The sequence below is a fragment of the Thrips palmi genome, unplaced genomic scaffold, assembly GCF_012932325.1.
Source record: "Thrips palmi isolate BJ-2018 unplaced genomic scaffold, TpBJ-2018v1 HiC_scaffold_10, whole genome shotgun sequence".
NCBI lineage: Eukaryota > Metazoa > Arthropoda > Insecta > Thysanoptera > Thripidae > Thrips > Thrips palmi.
In genome coordinates, this window is record NW_023144621.1 from 13,377,596 (window position 1) to 13,392,245 (window position 14,650).

At 54.4% G+C, this 14,650-nt stretch overlaps 1 protein-coding gene across 2 annotated transcripts in view; it reads left to right on the forward strand.

Annotated features, from left to right (window-relative positions):
- Positions 1-14,650, forward strand: part of LOC117654385 (protein turtle-like) — a 90,772-nt gene that overhangs the window by 66,635 nt on the left and 9,487 nt on the right. For both annotated transcript variants that reach the window (XM_034400987.1, XM_034400986.1), the window contains exons 2-4: positions 9,894-10,024; positions 10,374-10,507; positions 12,125-12,356. In XM_034400987.1, the coding sequence (XP_034256878.1) occupies positions 9,940-10,024; positions 10,374-10,507; positions 12,125-12,356 (451 nt within the window). In that variant the 5' untranslated portion in view covers positions 9,894-9,939. The remainder of the gene's footprint in view (positions 1-9,893; positions 10,025-10,373; positions 10,508-12,124; positions 12,357-14,650) is intronic.

Below are 14,650 nucleotides of genomic sequence, written 5' to 3' on the forward strand. Positions count from 1 at the left end.
AGAATACTGTCAGAGCCTACGGAGAATTTCCACAAGCTGTTTACAGAATCTTCCGTACCTTTTGCCACAGTGGACCGGTGGAGGCGGCCAAAATTCTGGACGCGGTTTGAGCTTTAGAGTCGCCAAATGGGACTCGAACCGAACGGGTGACCTCACCAATAATGGATTGCTCCCCGAACGAGAACACCTATGAGTATCACTGATTGCGGGAAATTATAAATGATAATATGTTTACTAGGCATTATTGGAGATTTATTCAAGCGCCGGCCTCGGAAAGCTGACCAAGTGGCAAAAATCAAATAATGCTGACTTTGGGCGTCCACTGCGTCCATCTAGTTGCGGTCAAAGGCCTCCCTCAACGCCCTAGTATTCTCAAGTCCTGCCCCTCCTCGGAAAGGCTCTTGACCGCAGCAAGTTAGGGAGAATGAGAAAACCTTTCACTATTTCAGGCCTAACAAAGCAAAGCAGTTTGTTATAACAAAGTATTTGAGCTCACAAAAAAATACTTCGTAATTTACGAACTATTTCTTCGTATAACATAGTAAATTAGTTTGTACTTACGTAGGCTCAAAATACTTCGTAAGGTTTTAAGGGTGCAGTACCTTCACAAAAGTTGGTCAAAAAGTGAATGAATCTCCGAACGAATGATTGTGATCATGTCGGATCATGCTGATTATTTCACTGATAGCCAACCGGACGCACACTGATCTCGAGTTGGTTGGGCTGCGCCAGGCTGAGCCTTTCCCCTCTGCATGTGTTCGAGTGTTTGTCGTGTGCCACTCGAACACGCCCGGTCCCGGATTCCCCAGCAACAGGTCATTATATCCGGGCGGGCGGGCTGCGGGCGGCGGCAGTGCAGTGGCAGTGCCGCGGGACTCCAGCGGAGCCCTCCAGGCCCTCCAAGGCCCTCCAGGAAACTCATTTGTCTTTGCCCGGCTCAGCATATTCAGCCGCCTCGGCCGCCTCGAGGCTCTGTCTCTCTCGCACCTCTGGAGCGCCCCATGAGTGCGAGCGAGACGGAGCGACGGAAGCGCCGCGCGTCGCCACACAAAGCGCTCCCCCATCCACGGCCGCGCCTGCCGCGCTTGCTGCGCTTCGGATCGCTGCAGCGAAACGACAACAAAACGAGGAAGTGGCGCGGGGCGGCGAGGCGGCCGGAAGAAGAATCCGCCGCCCAACTAATCCACAGCCCCGATTAGACGCCTCTCTCTCTCTCTCTCTCTCTCTCGCTCTCTCTCTCTCTCTCTCTCTCTCTCTCTCTCTCTCTCTCTCTCTCTCTCCCCCCCCCTCTCCCTGTTTGGGCGAGTGCAGTGGCTGACGGATTCACAGAGCTCTGTGTGTGCGTGTCGTGTCGCCTCACTCCAGGGCCGTAATCTGGCCTTGCACAGCACCCTTGGTCCTGCTTGGCAAAGCCTGTTTGAAAAGCGAAACTTTTTTCGCCGTGGCCTGGCCTGGCGGCGCGCTCTCCACTCTGGTTTGATTTTTTTTTCTTTGCCTGCTGGCTTCTCTCTCTGTCTCTCTCTCTCTCTCTCTCTCTCTCTCTCTCTCTCTCTCTCTCTCTCTCTCTCTCTCTCCCCTCCCTCCCCGGGCTTGTTTGGGCGGCAGACGGACGGCGCGAGAAAAGGGTTGATGGGAGGAAGTTGTGCGGTCCGTGACGACCGAGGGAAGAAACTAGTACAACAAGCTTGCGGCTGCGGAGCTGCGGAGGGGCGAAACGAAACGGCTTCATCCCCACGGCCTCCGCGGCCTCCACGGAGTTTTAAAGTGTCGGCGCAGCAAGGCGCTGCACGGACCCCCGGCCGATTAGCCACACGTTACCGCTCTGCTGCTGCAGTGTAGGGCACCACCAGCTCGGAAAGTAAAGATCGAAGTTAGCGAGGGTACTATTCTTGGAGTAGTTTCATTTCGAACACGATCATCAAAATGACGAATCGAAATAACTAGCTTGCAGACGCTTTGAAACTGAATAAACATTCAGACCCTGGAAAAGGTGTCAAGAGACTCGCGAAAAATTGAAAACTGAAAAGCAATTTTAGCTTAAGACTGTCGAAAGGCTGTGGTAAAAAAAGCACGCGTGTCCACGTTATAGCCAGCGGCCTGCAGCGCTTCGAACACGTCGCCGCAGCCAAGTTGTTTGCTGATCTGTCTGTCTCTCTCGCTCTCGCATCCCGGCGGGCCGCGTCGACGGGACGCGCCGCGAGTGCGACAGAGACAGAGCGACGAGGCGATCCTTCGGAATCGCTGGGCCGGCTCAAGTGGCCTCTGCTTTTCCCCAGCGGCTTGGAGGCCTCCATGGAGGCGAGGCGCTTTAGTGCGCAACATTGTAGCCTTTACGCCGCCAGCGCGTGTCGAGGCGGGCAGTGGCGTGCCGGGCAGTATCGCCACCAGGTGGCTGGGAAAAGGTAAACTTAGAAATGCGGAAGAAAAAAAATTGAGCTGGTCTACGCGCGAAATGTTTATGTACAATTTTGTACGTGGTGATGCATAATTTTAAACTTGTGTGACGTTTTGCATGAAATTGTGCTCAAATTCTGCATAGATTTAGGCATTTTTACGCAAATTATTATGCAAATTCCAAGTACGCACAAAATCGTGCAAGTTACGCGCACAGAATTCCACATAAACAGTTTAGTGTGTAAGACCGAGACTCGATGGTAGTGGAAAGTTGGCAACCTGACTGACGCAAAGAAGGGACCGGCTACTTCTGTTTTGACGGCACCTCTCGGCGGACCTTCACACGCATTGGGCCCTCTGGGGGAAGCTGCAGGAGGAGGAGGAGGAGGAGCAGCAGCAGCAGGAGGAGGAGTAGGAGAAGGGGAGCGGGAGTAGGCGGAGGAGGAGAGAACAGCCCCGCGATAAAGTTGGCGACCCCGCTTCGATCAGTCACACTTTATTAGTCCAGCCGAGCGGGCCCCGCCAAGTGGAAGGTGTCGTCGGGACATATTTCAGAGCGGCGGCTGGCGCTTTCGGGGTTTGTCAGGTGTTCACATTTGTCGGCGACGACGACGATGCCCCGGCCAAGGCCTCGGCGGCTCGGCGCGGGGAACGCCGTGTGGGTAGGCCGTGCCGGCGGACGGGCCCGCGCGCCGGGCGTGCCCGCCTCACGGGGGCTCTGCTGCTCCGGCTTGCTCCGGCTGCTAGGCCGCTAGCACCGCGGCGACAGCATCCATTCCTCCCCCCGCCCCTAGGGCCGCCCCTCACCCTGGGCCGTGCCGCCTTGCCGTCGTCGCTGTAAGTAGACAGGGCTCACAAACTGGGCCCGTGATTAACAGCCTCCCTCATTACCAACACGGCACATCATACTGGCCCCCTCCTCCCCCCCTTCCTCCCTCCCCCTCTCTTTCAAACCCCCGGGCGCCATCAGTCACGTCAACCAACCTTTCCATCAGTCATTCCTCTCTCTCACTCTCTCTCTCTCTCTTGCCACATCCCCCCTTTCTCTCTCTCTCTCTGCTGCCATCTCTAATGCCACGCAGTCGCCAACGCCGTTTTCTCTCTTTTTGCTCACTTTGCGCCCCGCGCAACCCCCAAGTGTTTTATTTTTTTCAAGTCATTTTCTTTTTCAGTGTCGTTGCACGCACAAGTAGGTCGTATACTAATTGTGTACAAGTTTCGGCGGGTGGCCCCCGACCCTGCCACCTGGCGGACGGATTATAGAGGAATTAAAATGAAGCACCGTGGCGTGAAGCGGGGCGTGTGAAGACGGGGGCGGGACAGGCCGCGAAATCTCGCTCCTTTTCCGTGTCTCCATTTCGGGTTTTTCCTTTCCTATAATTAACGAAATTTTCCATAAATTTTTCATAAAAGAGACCTATATTAACTTTTTTTAAAATTATGTTTTAAACCAAACAGGAAAGAAACCGTCGTGCTCGTGTCAACTTTTTGTCCTCATCCCGCCAAATTCAAATTTCCCGGCCGGGGTTTCGTCCGGAAACACGGAACCGAATTTTTTGGAGGTTGATTTAAACTGTTGTGAGGCGCGTCGCTCGGAGGCCTCGAGGCAAGGCGTTGAAAAGCGCCGCCACGGCCGATGCCGCCTGCTCTCTCTCTCTCTCTCTCTCTCTCTCTCTCTCTCTCTCTCTCTCTCTCTCTCTCTCTCTCTCTCTCTCTCTCCCCTCTGCCCCCTCGTTTCCTATTCAAACTCGACCCCAAAAGTTGCGCTCGCGCTGCCATGTTTGTGTTGTTGACTGACAATTAAATTCCGTCGTGGCGCTCGGCGGCGCTCGGCCAAGACGCACGCAGGCTACGCAGGGAAAAGGGCTCCCGGCGCTTCGTTGACATAACATTGTGCGCTGTTGCTACTGTATCCCGTTATGGCTCCGTTTCTTACCCGTGTTGTCGTCGCTGTTTGTTGCAGGTCAGTGAATGGCACTCCAACCCCCGCCCCCTCGGCCCGCCCGGAGACGACAGTTTTTCAGGTACACTGCCTCGATCCTTTTTGTTTATTTTCAGGTGTGTGTGTGTTAAATGGATTGGGTCTCGCTCCGTCAATTACGCTGCTTAAATTGGTTATGACCGGTTATGACCGGTTATGACGTTGGCGTGGCGTCGCTTACCGAATTGCAGTTTCTCGAGCTGAAAAAAAGCACCACGTGTCTCGTTTTTCGTTTTTTGTGGAAATAATTAAATTCAACTTAAAATTTTGAAAAAAAAAAGTTACCAGATTTGTCGGATTTGAACCAGGTATTTTGGGGCACCAGACCAGTGCCTTAGCGCGCACGGCTACCGGCGTCGTTGTCCGGTCCGCGTCCCCACTACTGGATCAGCCGGGCGAGCCCTCGAGTGAGGCGAGCACGCGCAGGGTGTTATTTTTCGGCTCCCATATTTTTTAATCCCCCGCCTCCGAATTTATGGAATCCCTTTCCGGACACTCGGCCTCCAGGGAGGCGGAATAGGGGGCGAGCCCCTCTCCCCCCCCCCTTACGGGTGCCCCTTGGCCGCCCCTGGGCCGCCCTTTGGCCGGGCGCCACGTCCTTGGGGTGCGTCGCTAAATGACGTAACGACTACACTGTCAGATAAATTGGCACCGAATTAACGAATGGTTTTAATTAATGAAATGCGCGCGCGTAGTAGTCTTGTTCCATCCCCGAAAAGCCCCCCTCCCCTTTCTCCCTATTTGGCGCTCCCGGCTCAGCCAATTATCAGAGAGCGGGACTCGTCGAACCGCCCCCTCGGCGAGTATAACGCCAGCGCCTTTGATGAGGAGGTGCTTATAACTCTGCGCGTCCGATAGGCCCGACCGTGTGTGTGTGTGAGTGTGAGTGTGTGTGTGAGTGGTGAGAGAGAGAGAGAGAGAGAGAGAGAGAGAGAGAGAGAGAGAGGAAGGGAGGGGAGAGGGTCTGTGTGTGAGAAAGGGGCCGTGGGGGAGATGGTCCACCCGACAGCTCATACAGCAAAATCCTATCCCCTCGGATCTGCTTCCCCCCCCCTTCCCCTCCGGCACCGGCCGGCCCCAACCCACCCCTACCCCTGCCTGGCCCTGCCCGGCCCTGCCTGCGTTGAGTCATGTGACACTTTAACGGGGCGCTGTTTCTGCGTTGTCGCCCCGTTCCGGCTTTTTGCAGTGTCTTGTTGGGCACACTCGGCACGGCCGGAGCCTCTCTGCTCCGCGCTGCTTCGCGCTGCTCCGGGCGACGCGGCCGACGAGCGACTCTGAAGGTCGGGGCGCGACGAGGCGGCGTCGTCGGGGGCGTCGGGGCCCCGGGCGTCGGGACTCGCGGCAGTGAGGCGGCGAGGGTGCACGCCGCGCGGGCCGTGGCGGGGCCAGGCCGAGCCAGGCCGAGCGGCACGGAGGTTGTCGGAACAAAAGACGGTTGAATGGTGGCGTTTAATATTCAAACGGCAAAACAAAGACCGCCGACTCGTCCCCTCCCCCATCCTCTCTCTCTCTCTCTCTCTCTCTCTCTCTCTCTCTCTCTCTCTCTCTCTCTCTCTCTCTCTCTCACTCGCTCGCTTTGTCTCGCGCCGCGTGTTGTGGCGGCCAATTTTCGCGAATGTTTCTTGGGCGAATATTGGCGGGAAAATCGAGTCTAAGAAGAATTGCCTTCGACGAGCCGACAAGTGTGTTGGGGTGCGCCAGCTTGGCAACACTGTAAAAAGTCGGCGGGGGAAATATTTTAAAAAAAATCAATAGTGCACGTTTTAAGACGTCTGTAACAGGCCGCATGGACAGAGGTTTTGAAACTCAAGGTTTTAAACGTTAAAGTTTGAACTTCAACTGAAATTTTTTAAACTTCAACCCCAATGTTTAAATTGGGGTTTAAGTTTTTGAACTTAAACATAAATTTTTGAACCTTGACTTAAATTTTTGTACTTAAACTTTTAAACTTAATCAAAAACCCTGTGCAAAAATTTGTTTTTTTGTTTTTTTTTTTTGGGGGGGGGGAATTGGTTCCTTTTTGTCCTGAGTGCTCCTTGTTGTTGACGCGGACGCTGGCGGTCTTGAAGCGCGCCGCGGTCGCACAGTGGGCCAGAAGACCGGTGGAGGCGCGTTGTGAGCTCTAGAGTCGCTAAATGGGACTCGAACGGAACGTGTGACCCCACCAACCGATTGCTCTCGGCGAACGGGGAATCCATTGACGGGGTCAGACGTTCGGTTCGAGTCCCGTTTAGCGACGCTGGAGCTCAAAACGTGTCCAGAGTCTTGGCCGCCTCCGCCGGTCTTCTGGCCCACTGTGGGTCGGCCTGGCGCAGCGTAGCGCAGCGCGGTCGAGGCGCAGTCATGCAGGAGAGTAAGCACGCTCTTTGACATGGCGGGCAAGGAGGGGGAATGCCGGAGTCAATCGGGATGTCACTCGGGCGGCTCGGATTGGCCGCGAGGCCAGTCTCTGCAGAGTCTGTCTGTCTCTCTCGCACTCATGGGCCGTACGTCCCGTGAAGGTGCGAGAGAGACGAAGCGACGGACTCTCGGAATCAGTCTGCTGGTTCACCTCCCTGCCTCCGAGCCACGGCCTCGCCCCGCCACCGTTGGCCCCGCCGTGCCGCCGTGCCCAGAGGACCGATTTTTCCCCCCGACTGACGTTCCCCGCGGAGCGGCGCGCAAGCGGAACCCTCCCTCTCGCTCTCTCGCTCGGCCTGGAGCGCCTGGAGCACGGTGTCCGTGCGTCTGTCTGCCTTTGCGGCCGCACAGTGGGCCAGAACACCGGTGGAGGCGGCCAAAATTCTAGACGTGTTTTGAGCTCCAAAGTCGCTAAGCAGGACTCGCACCGAACGTGTGACCCCACCGATGGATTGCTCGTTCGGAGAGCCATCCATTGGTGGGGTCACACGTCCGGTTCAAGCTCAAAGCGCGTCCAGAATTTCGGCCGCCTCCACCGGTCCTCTAGCCTACTGTGGGCCGGGCGCCGCCATGGTCTTCTTCCCCGCGGAGCGGTACAGTGTAGTACCCGCGAAAACGCAACCCGCGTCCAAACGATAACTTTTTACGGCGAGTTTGATCACTGGTTTTATTCGCGCAAAAACAGCAACAAAAAGCAATCGTCTGAAGGCTTACGTATGGATTTTGAACACGGCCGGTCGATATGGTGGGACGTGGCGTGGCGGGGCGTGGCGGGGTGCGGTGGGGCGTGGTGGGCGGCCGTAACCCCGGCTGCGATCTCGCGGGCACCGGACCGTTCAATTGCCTGGGAGCTCAAGCAGCCTGGGGCGTGGCAGGGCGTGGCGGGGCGGGGCTGGGCGTGGCGCCGCCGGCCCAGGCCCACCGCAGGCATGGCAGGCCGGGCTCCGCGGGTCCACAGTGGTGTGTGGCTGTACACTGTACACGCGTCGTGACGTGACGTCAGCGCTACACTGCACTGCATGAATATGGTAATGGCCTGGGGACTGATTCCGAACGGCGTGGCGCTCCGCCTCCCTCGCGTCGCGCGGGGCCCGCGGGGGCGCGAGAGAGACGGGGCGACCGCGTTCAGGGTGCCCCCCGCGAGGCCCACCGGGCCCACCGGGCCCACCAGGCCCACCAGGCCCAAGCGGGGCCCAAGCGGGGCCCACGCACGCCGCGGGGGGCGCGACCAGCCCTCGGGATGCCTATTTGCCCCGTGAATAGATCCGTGGCCCCCCTGGGGGTCCCCGAGCCGTATACAGTGGCGTGCGCACGCCCCACCGCACCCCGCCCCGCCAGTCTGTAGTGGGGCGATTTCCCATCGGCGTCGGCCATTCTCTCCAGAGCCGCAGCACCCTTCTCCAGGGAATCAAATGGAATCCGTCACCCCCCGCCCCCCGCGCCGCGGCGTGCAGTGTCGGCGAAATGTTAATTTGTGCCGCTTTCGTCCCTGTTTGCTGGACATTTCCGCCGATCCATTTGCGTGTTTGCGTTGGGGCCAAGGGTGGGCACCCGCCTCGGCACCCGGCCGGGCCGGGAGGGGGGGGGCGAATTAAAAGCACGGTCGCATTCAGGGCCCCGCTTCGAGTGTGTGAGTGGGTGGGGGGCGTAAGGTCATATGGAAGATAGGTCTGCGCAACCGAGATGCATGCTGGGAGACCGGGCAAGCCGGCAGGCAGGCTGGCAGGCAGGTAGGCGGTCCTCCGCTGCGGCCGGCGACGGATTCGGGAGGGATTAGCTGCCCGGTCTCCCAGCATGCATCTCGGTTGCGCAGACCTATCTTCCATATGACCTTAGGGGGGCGTGCCCCATGTGTGTGTGTTGGCGTTGGAGCCGGGCGCCGCACTTGACGCTGGCTTGACCCTCCCTACAAATGAGCTGTCCGCGGCTTGCGGTTCTCCTCCCCCCTCCGCGTGGCGTGCGGTGGGGACGCCGTCACCGTAACGATGGGCGGGAAAACCAACAAGGATTTGGGTCTCCTTTATCAGCTCACGGCGCCACCTTTGATACGGGCCGGCCCCCGCCAGGCCCCGCCAAGCCCCGCCAGCCAGCCGTGCTGCCAGCCCGGCCAGCCCGGCCTTGATGGCTGTGAAATAATAACACGGATCGTTATAACGATGTAATGGAAAGGCAGTGCCCGCTGTGCTTGCCCGCGCCGGATCGCCCCCCCCCCCTTTCCCCTCCTGCTGTCAAGAAAAGAGGGGCCTCTTTTCGGGGGATTGATTAATGCGAGTGGCGCCCTTGGATGGCCTTGGAGGTGATCATGAGCTCATTAAAAGCGTCATTTTGCACCGCCTGTCTGCTTAGCCGGCACCTCATTTGCTAGTCCTTTTTTCGCGTCGCCCTGTCTATCCGCTGTATCTTATACCCGTCTATCCTTGTGAGCGTCTATGCGCCCTGTTGTCACACTACCCGCGTTGTCTGTCTATCCGTGCTGTCTGTCTGTCTATCCGTGCTGTCAGTCTATCCACTTTGTCAGTCTATCCGCCCTGTCAGTCTATCCGCCTTGTCAGTCTATCCGCCTTGTCAGTCTATCCGCCCTGTCAGTCTATCTGCCTTGTCAGTCTATCCGCCGGGACGGACTGGCCGTTTTCATCAAACTCGCTGCCGTGCGGTCTTGTCCCCGTCAAAAGGTGGCCGCTACCTCGGTCGAGGTTAGAAGAGGAAAAAAAGTTAAAAGGTTTTCGGGTGAAAAGCGGTGGACAAAGTCAGCGGTGGGCCAGCCAGGCCCGGCCGGGCAGAGCGTAGCGTAGTGGAGCGGCGGCTTGTAAATTGCGAAAGGACTTTGCAGGCGGGCTCTCGGGGAAGGGGTGAATGTAAATTGGCAACACGACAAATCCTCATCAGCAGGGAAGGAAGGCGCGTTTACGGGCGTTTCTTTAAACCGGCTCGTAATCCGGACCGCATATTTAGGGACCGGAAGTCGAGGAGAGGGAGGCTTCCGGCCTGCTGTTGACTCGGCGAGGTGGGCCGGGCCAGCCGGGCTATCTGCAATCAATCGCGGAATTGTATTAGCATCGTGTTTGCCTGTCGGAATGGACGAGTGGAGAGACTGACGGTGCTTTGTCTGTTGCAGGTGATGGCGGTGCTGGGGCCCCTGCAGTGACTATGGGAACACAGGGATGGGCATGCGTGTGGTCACATGTCGCCAGCTGCTGACGGTCGCCTTCTTACCCCTGTCGCTCCTACTCAACGTCGTGGTCCCAGGTGAGTGTCATCTCTGGGAGCAAGATTTGCAATCCCCTAGTCTTCTCCCTCGCCGCTCCAAAGCGTTCTTTTTCTGAACCCGCCCTCTGAGATGAGTCCCTCGCTGTCGCTCCGTATATTGATTCCCAGACAATCGTCTGTCAATCCCCCTCTTTCCAGTGTATGTCAGTGAGTAATTCAGCCCGTTGAATAATGCAGGCGGTGAGCGCACCGCGCCCCACCGACCCACCTCGGCAGTGCTTCGCTGCTTCGCACCCCGTGCCGCAGGAAAGACAGCGCGTTTGCACCCAGTCCCCACACAAGTATACGGCGCTGCGACAGTTTGACTCCATCCTGCCGTCTGTTACAGCACTGTCGTTCCAAGATGCCCAGCACATTACCGCCATCTTGGGAGAGTCCGTCGTGTTCAACTGCAATGTGGACTTTCCCGAGGACCACCCTGTGCCCTACGTCCTCCAGTGGGAGAAGAAGGTAGGAGGGACGGTACGGATCAGCCACATTTCTCTCTCTTTTTGTCTCTCAGTTGGTTACAAAAGGTCGGCGTTTGTTGCCCCATGATGGAAATGTCTTTTTATTTAACTTAAGCCTCGATTGGCTGGTAAAATCAGTCCAAGTTCCACGACTATAATAGATCAAAGTTTGTCCGTTTTATTCGGTTTAACCCCCTTTTGAATCTTGAAACTTAAATTACTGAGTAAAGAGAGACAGAACTGATGATATGTGGTTGGTTGTGTATGTGTGTGTAATCTTATGTTAAGCTCCCTTGCAAAACGATTTTATCTCAGTCTCAAAACTATACTGCTCTACACAAAAAGTAACTGTCTTATCCATTTGAGGTAAACTTATTTTGCAATGGGGGCTCAATATAAGGTGTTTCAGTATTGTGCCATTCTTTTTTTAAGATTAATGGTAACTTTTTTTTAAACCCTCACATGTGTTGGTTTTTTTTCTGAAAATAATATAAGAACGATTGCACGTTTGATGGTGTACACATACTTTCAAAAGCATGTACACTCGTGAAATTCCATGTTCTCCTTTTACCTCTGAACTTTTCATGTGCTGAACTATTGATTTCTGTTAAAATGTTCTTTGTCTTCTTTTTCCACCTTCTCCTCTCCCTTCTTGTGTACATATACGTTGTCGGTGTTTAGTGTAAACAAATTGTAGCTAGAACCTAAAACAAATTAACCTTCGCTTTCATGTCCATGTCTTCAACAACTATTTCTTCATTTCCTCTAGCAAACACAACAAACATCATACTATTGTCATTCTTCTTCTCACTATATCTTTCATGAACTATGGCTCGCAACATCATCTATTGCGCTTCAAGTTGCATGCAACCACAATACCCCGTTTCAGCCAGCTTCCCAGAACACCTTAAACAGCGGAGCAATAACCTCTTGGTACCCTCACAGATTCTCTGTTGCCGTACGCCGATGCTATTTTAGCAATCATCGCCCTGTGTGGCGTCCCCTTATCTCGGCATCTAGACTAGCTTGTCTCAGTTGTGTGCACTGCCGTAATACTTAAATTTGACAATGTTCAGGCTGCAATATGAACAGCCGTTCCATTATTTGGTTTGGAAATGTAAATCGTTTCGCAAATCCAAATTGCCAGTTTTTGTTCAGCTCCAGGACACAATTTCAGCGGCGTAACAGCTCATTGAGTGCTAGACCCGCACTGAAGTTGGAGCTTTACTAGTTACTACTTTCACCTTGGTAGCATGCAACTATAAAATGTCAATGTAGACTTAACTTTCCTAGGAGAGGCGCTTGAGAGGAGTTGTTATAAAATTCCAGTCATGTATGGCCATGGGACAGCAAACGTCAAGGGAGCTGAGTACGAATTCCCGATCAGTCGAAGCTCACAATGTTTATCAAAGTTTCTGATTTGCTATTAAATTAATTTAAGAACAGTGAAAATTCACGTCATAACATAATTTTAAGTAAAACATGTCTTATTTATTATTCTAAATATCCTATCGGGCGTTCGTATTCACCGCCAAAAAAATGGCGGCTTCCTCGACCCTTGCATCCGACTTGTATGCACCGTTGTGGAGTTGCGAGCACATAGTGTCCCTGGATGCCTGATCTGCGACAGGGGGAGGATATTCCGGTGTACATCTGGTATGAGAACTACCCCACGCACGCGGCCGAGGAGTACAAAGGGCGTGTTTCGGGGGTCAACCCAGAGTCCAGCTATGGCCAGGCCTCCCTCAACCTCACAAACATTCGCGAGACGGACCAGGGCTGGTATGAGTGCAAGGTGGTGTTCCTGAACCGGGCACCAAACCAGAACAAGAACGGCACCTGGTTTCACCTGGATGTCCACGGTGAGTGTCAGGCGCCACGGGGTTGCACCTATACAGTGCGCACACCCTCCGGGCGTGTGCGGCTGGGTGCCAGCCCGGCGAGTGGTGCATGGTGCGATGGGGCGGCGGAGGACAGCGTGGATCCACTTCGAGCAGCAGGCCTTCCCTTGTACAGGACCAAACGCAAAGTATTTTGCGCACCTTTTGGAAACCCACAGCTCACGAAGGGGCAGCCAGAGCATGTTGTTAATCCGGGACCTTTCCTCCTTGTCCTGAAACTACGCAAAGTTTCTCAGCGTTTGCATTCCCTCGCGTAACTTTACCTTCCAGATCCCCATCCCTCATTTCGGCGATGTTTGCCCTCTTTGAATCACGGCGAAACAATAATATTTTGCTAAACTGGCGTGGCCTTGAATGTCCTGTGGGTCTTCTACCGGGTGGCGGTAAGGTCTGCGTCTCGGGGCATTTCCTTAGTCCACGCCGCCCCAGCATGGCGTCTGAGGCTGCCAAACCGAGGCAATCGGGTAGTACGGTCGGCCTGATGGGTAGCACAGATTGCACAAGCAGTAGACTTGGTCGCTCTTTTTGTGGGCATAGTGTCGCATATCCTTGCGGTTTGAAAACATCGTCCGACGCAGCTGATGTTTCTAAGAGTTCCCCCCTCTTGCGGTGCCACTCTGACTGTCAAGGACTCCAACTTGGTAGTTTCAAAGGACAAAGCCCGGGATACGCCCAGTCACTAGTTCCTCTTCATAGCCATTGTAGTGTTTGTAGTTTGTCAGCGCTTTAGGCTCACTCACGCTGACGTCTTTTCCAAATTGCCTGAGGTACTTCTTTCCGAAGTGCACTTCCAGGTGGCTCTGGTGTCTTTTAATGTAAAAGGGTACGTATCGATGTATGCATGAAGTGGCTGTAGTCGACCTCACACCACTTGTTCTTTGTTCAGGATATGCGGCACTAGGGACTCGAGACATTTAGTACTGCTTGAAAGATGACTAGCCAAGGCTTGCGTTGATGTGACTAACTTCTTGACTGTAATTACTCGTATAGCCTGAATGAGAATATCCCTGCATTTGGAGCTCAGGTCTCTCTGGTTGTATAGCGGGTCGATTTTGATTTTCCCAAGTGAGCGCTGATTAAGGACCGCACAGGACGGGTCCCAGCATGAGCGCCGGTTGTTTGACGAGGAGGGTCCGAACGAGGGTTTCACAGCACTCACACAAGGCCGCCGTGACTAACCGCTTGGTGGAGTGTTTGAGCCCGTTGACTCCTATCCTTGACACCCCGCCTATGACTGCGGCGAGGGCTATTTGTATCGATGCCAGGAATTTGGATCAGGTTTGTTTCTTACCTGCTTGAGTTGAAGTACACTTTTTGATCCAAATTCCTGGCGTTGTGGAGTAGCTTTGTGCCGTGCATGTGGTCTGGTTACCGGAAGAAGACTCCCGCCGTCGCAGATCCGTTCACAGCCTTCTAAACAGTCGAACCGACGATCCGAACTTAAAAAAAACTAACACCGACAACCGTCTCTATGTACAAACTGGGCAGAGTTAGCGTGTACAAAAGCGTCCCCTTCCCAGTGAGTGGAAAAAGGAGCCAAGCAGGATGGCTGTCGTCCGATTTGGTCTTACGGAGCTTGGCTTGACAGGGGTTGGGGTTGCCGGTGTACATCTGGTACGACAACTACCCGCCACACTATCATGACGACTACCAAGGTCGCGTAGCGTTGGTAGCCACGGACAGCAGTTTTGGTCGCGCTTCGCTCAATCTTACTAACATCAAAGAGACGGACCAGGGTTGGTATGAATGCCAAGTTGTCTTCCTCAATCGTCCCCCCGCGCAGCACAAAAATGGCTCGTGGTTTCACCTGGACGTGCATGGTGAGTCTCCGGGGTCTTTTTTCTATTTCGGTTTCTCAACAAGATTTGTAGGCAGCTTTTAGTTACGATTCCTCCACCGCGAATCGATCTAAACCAAAAAGTAGTTATCTTAATCATTGCGAATTTTCATGACTTAAACTTAAATAGCGGGATTTATTAGTTTTTTTTAAGTGGCACTTTTGGCCGTAGTTGAAACAGTTCCGATGTTTGCAATATTTGTAGCTCATAAGTTATTCGCCTCTAGGCGAGTACAAGTAGATTCAACTCTATTCGGCATGCCACAAAATTTATTCTATTTTCAAAAAAAGTTGCTAGTTGCAAACCTAGCTCCTTTTTCCGTCTATTTGCTTTAGAGAGAGACCTTCCTTTTTTCATATTTCTTACTTTGAAATGATATAAATTTACGGCAGCCGAAAGCGCCCATATATCAGTTGA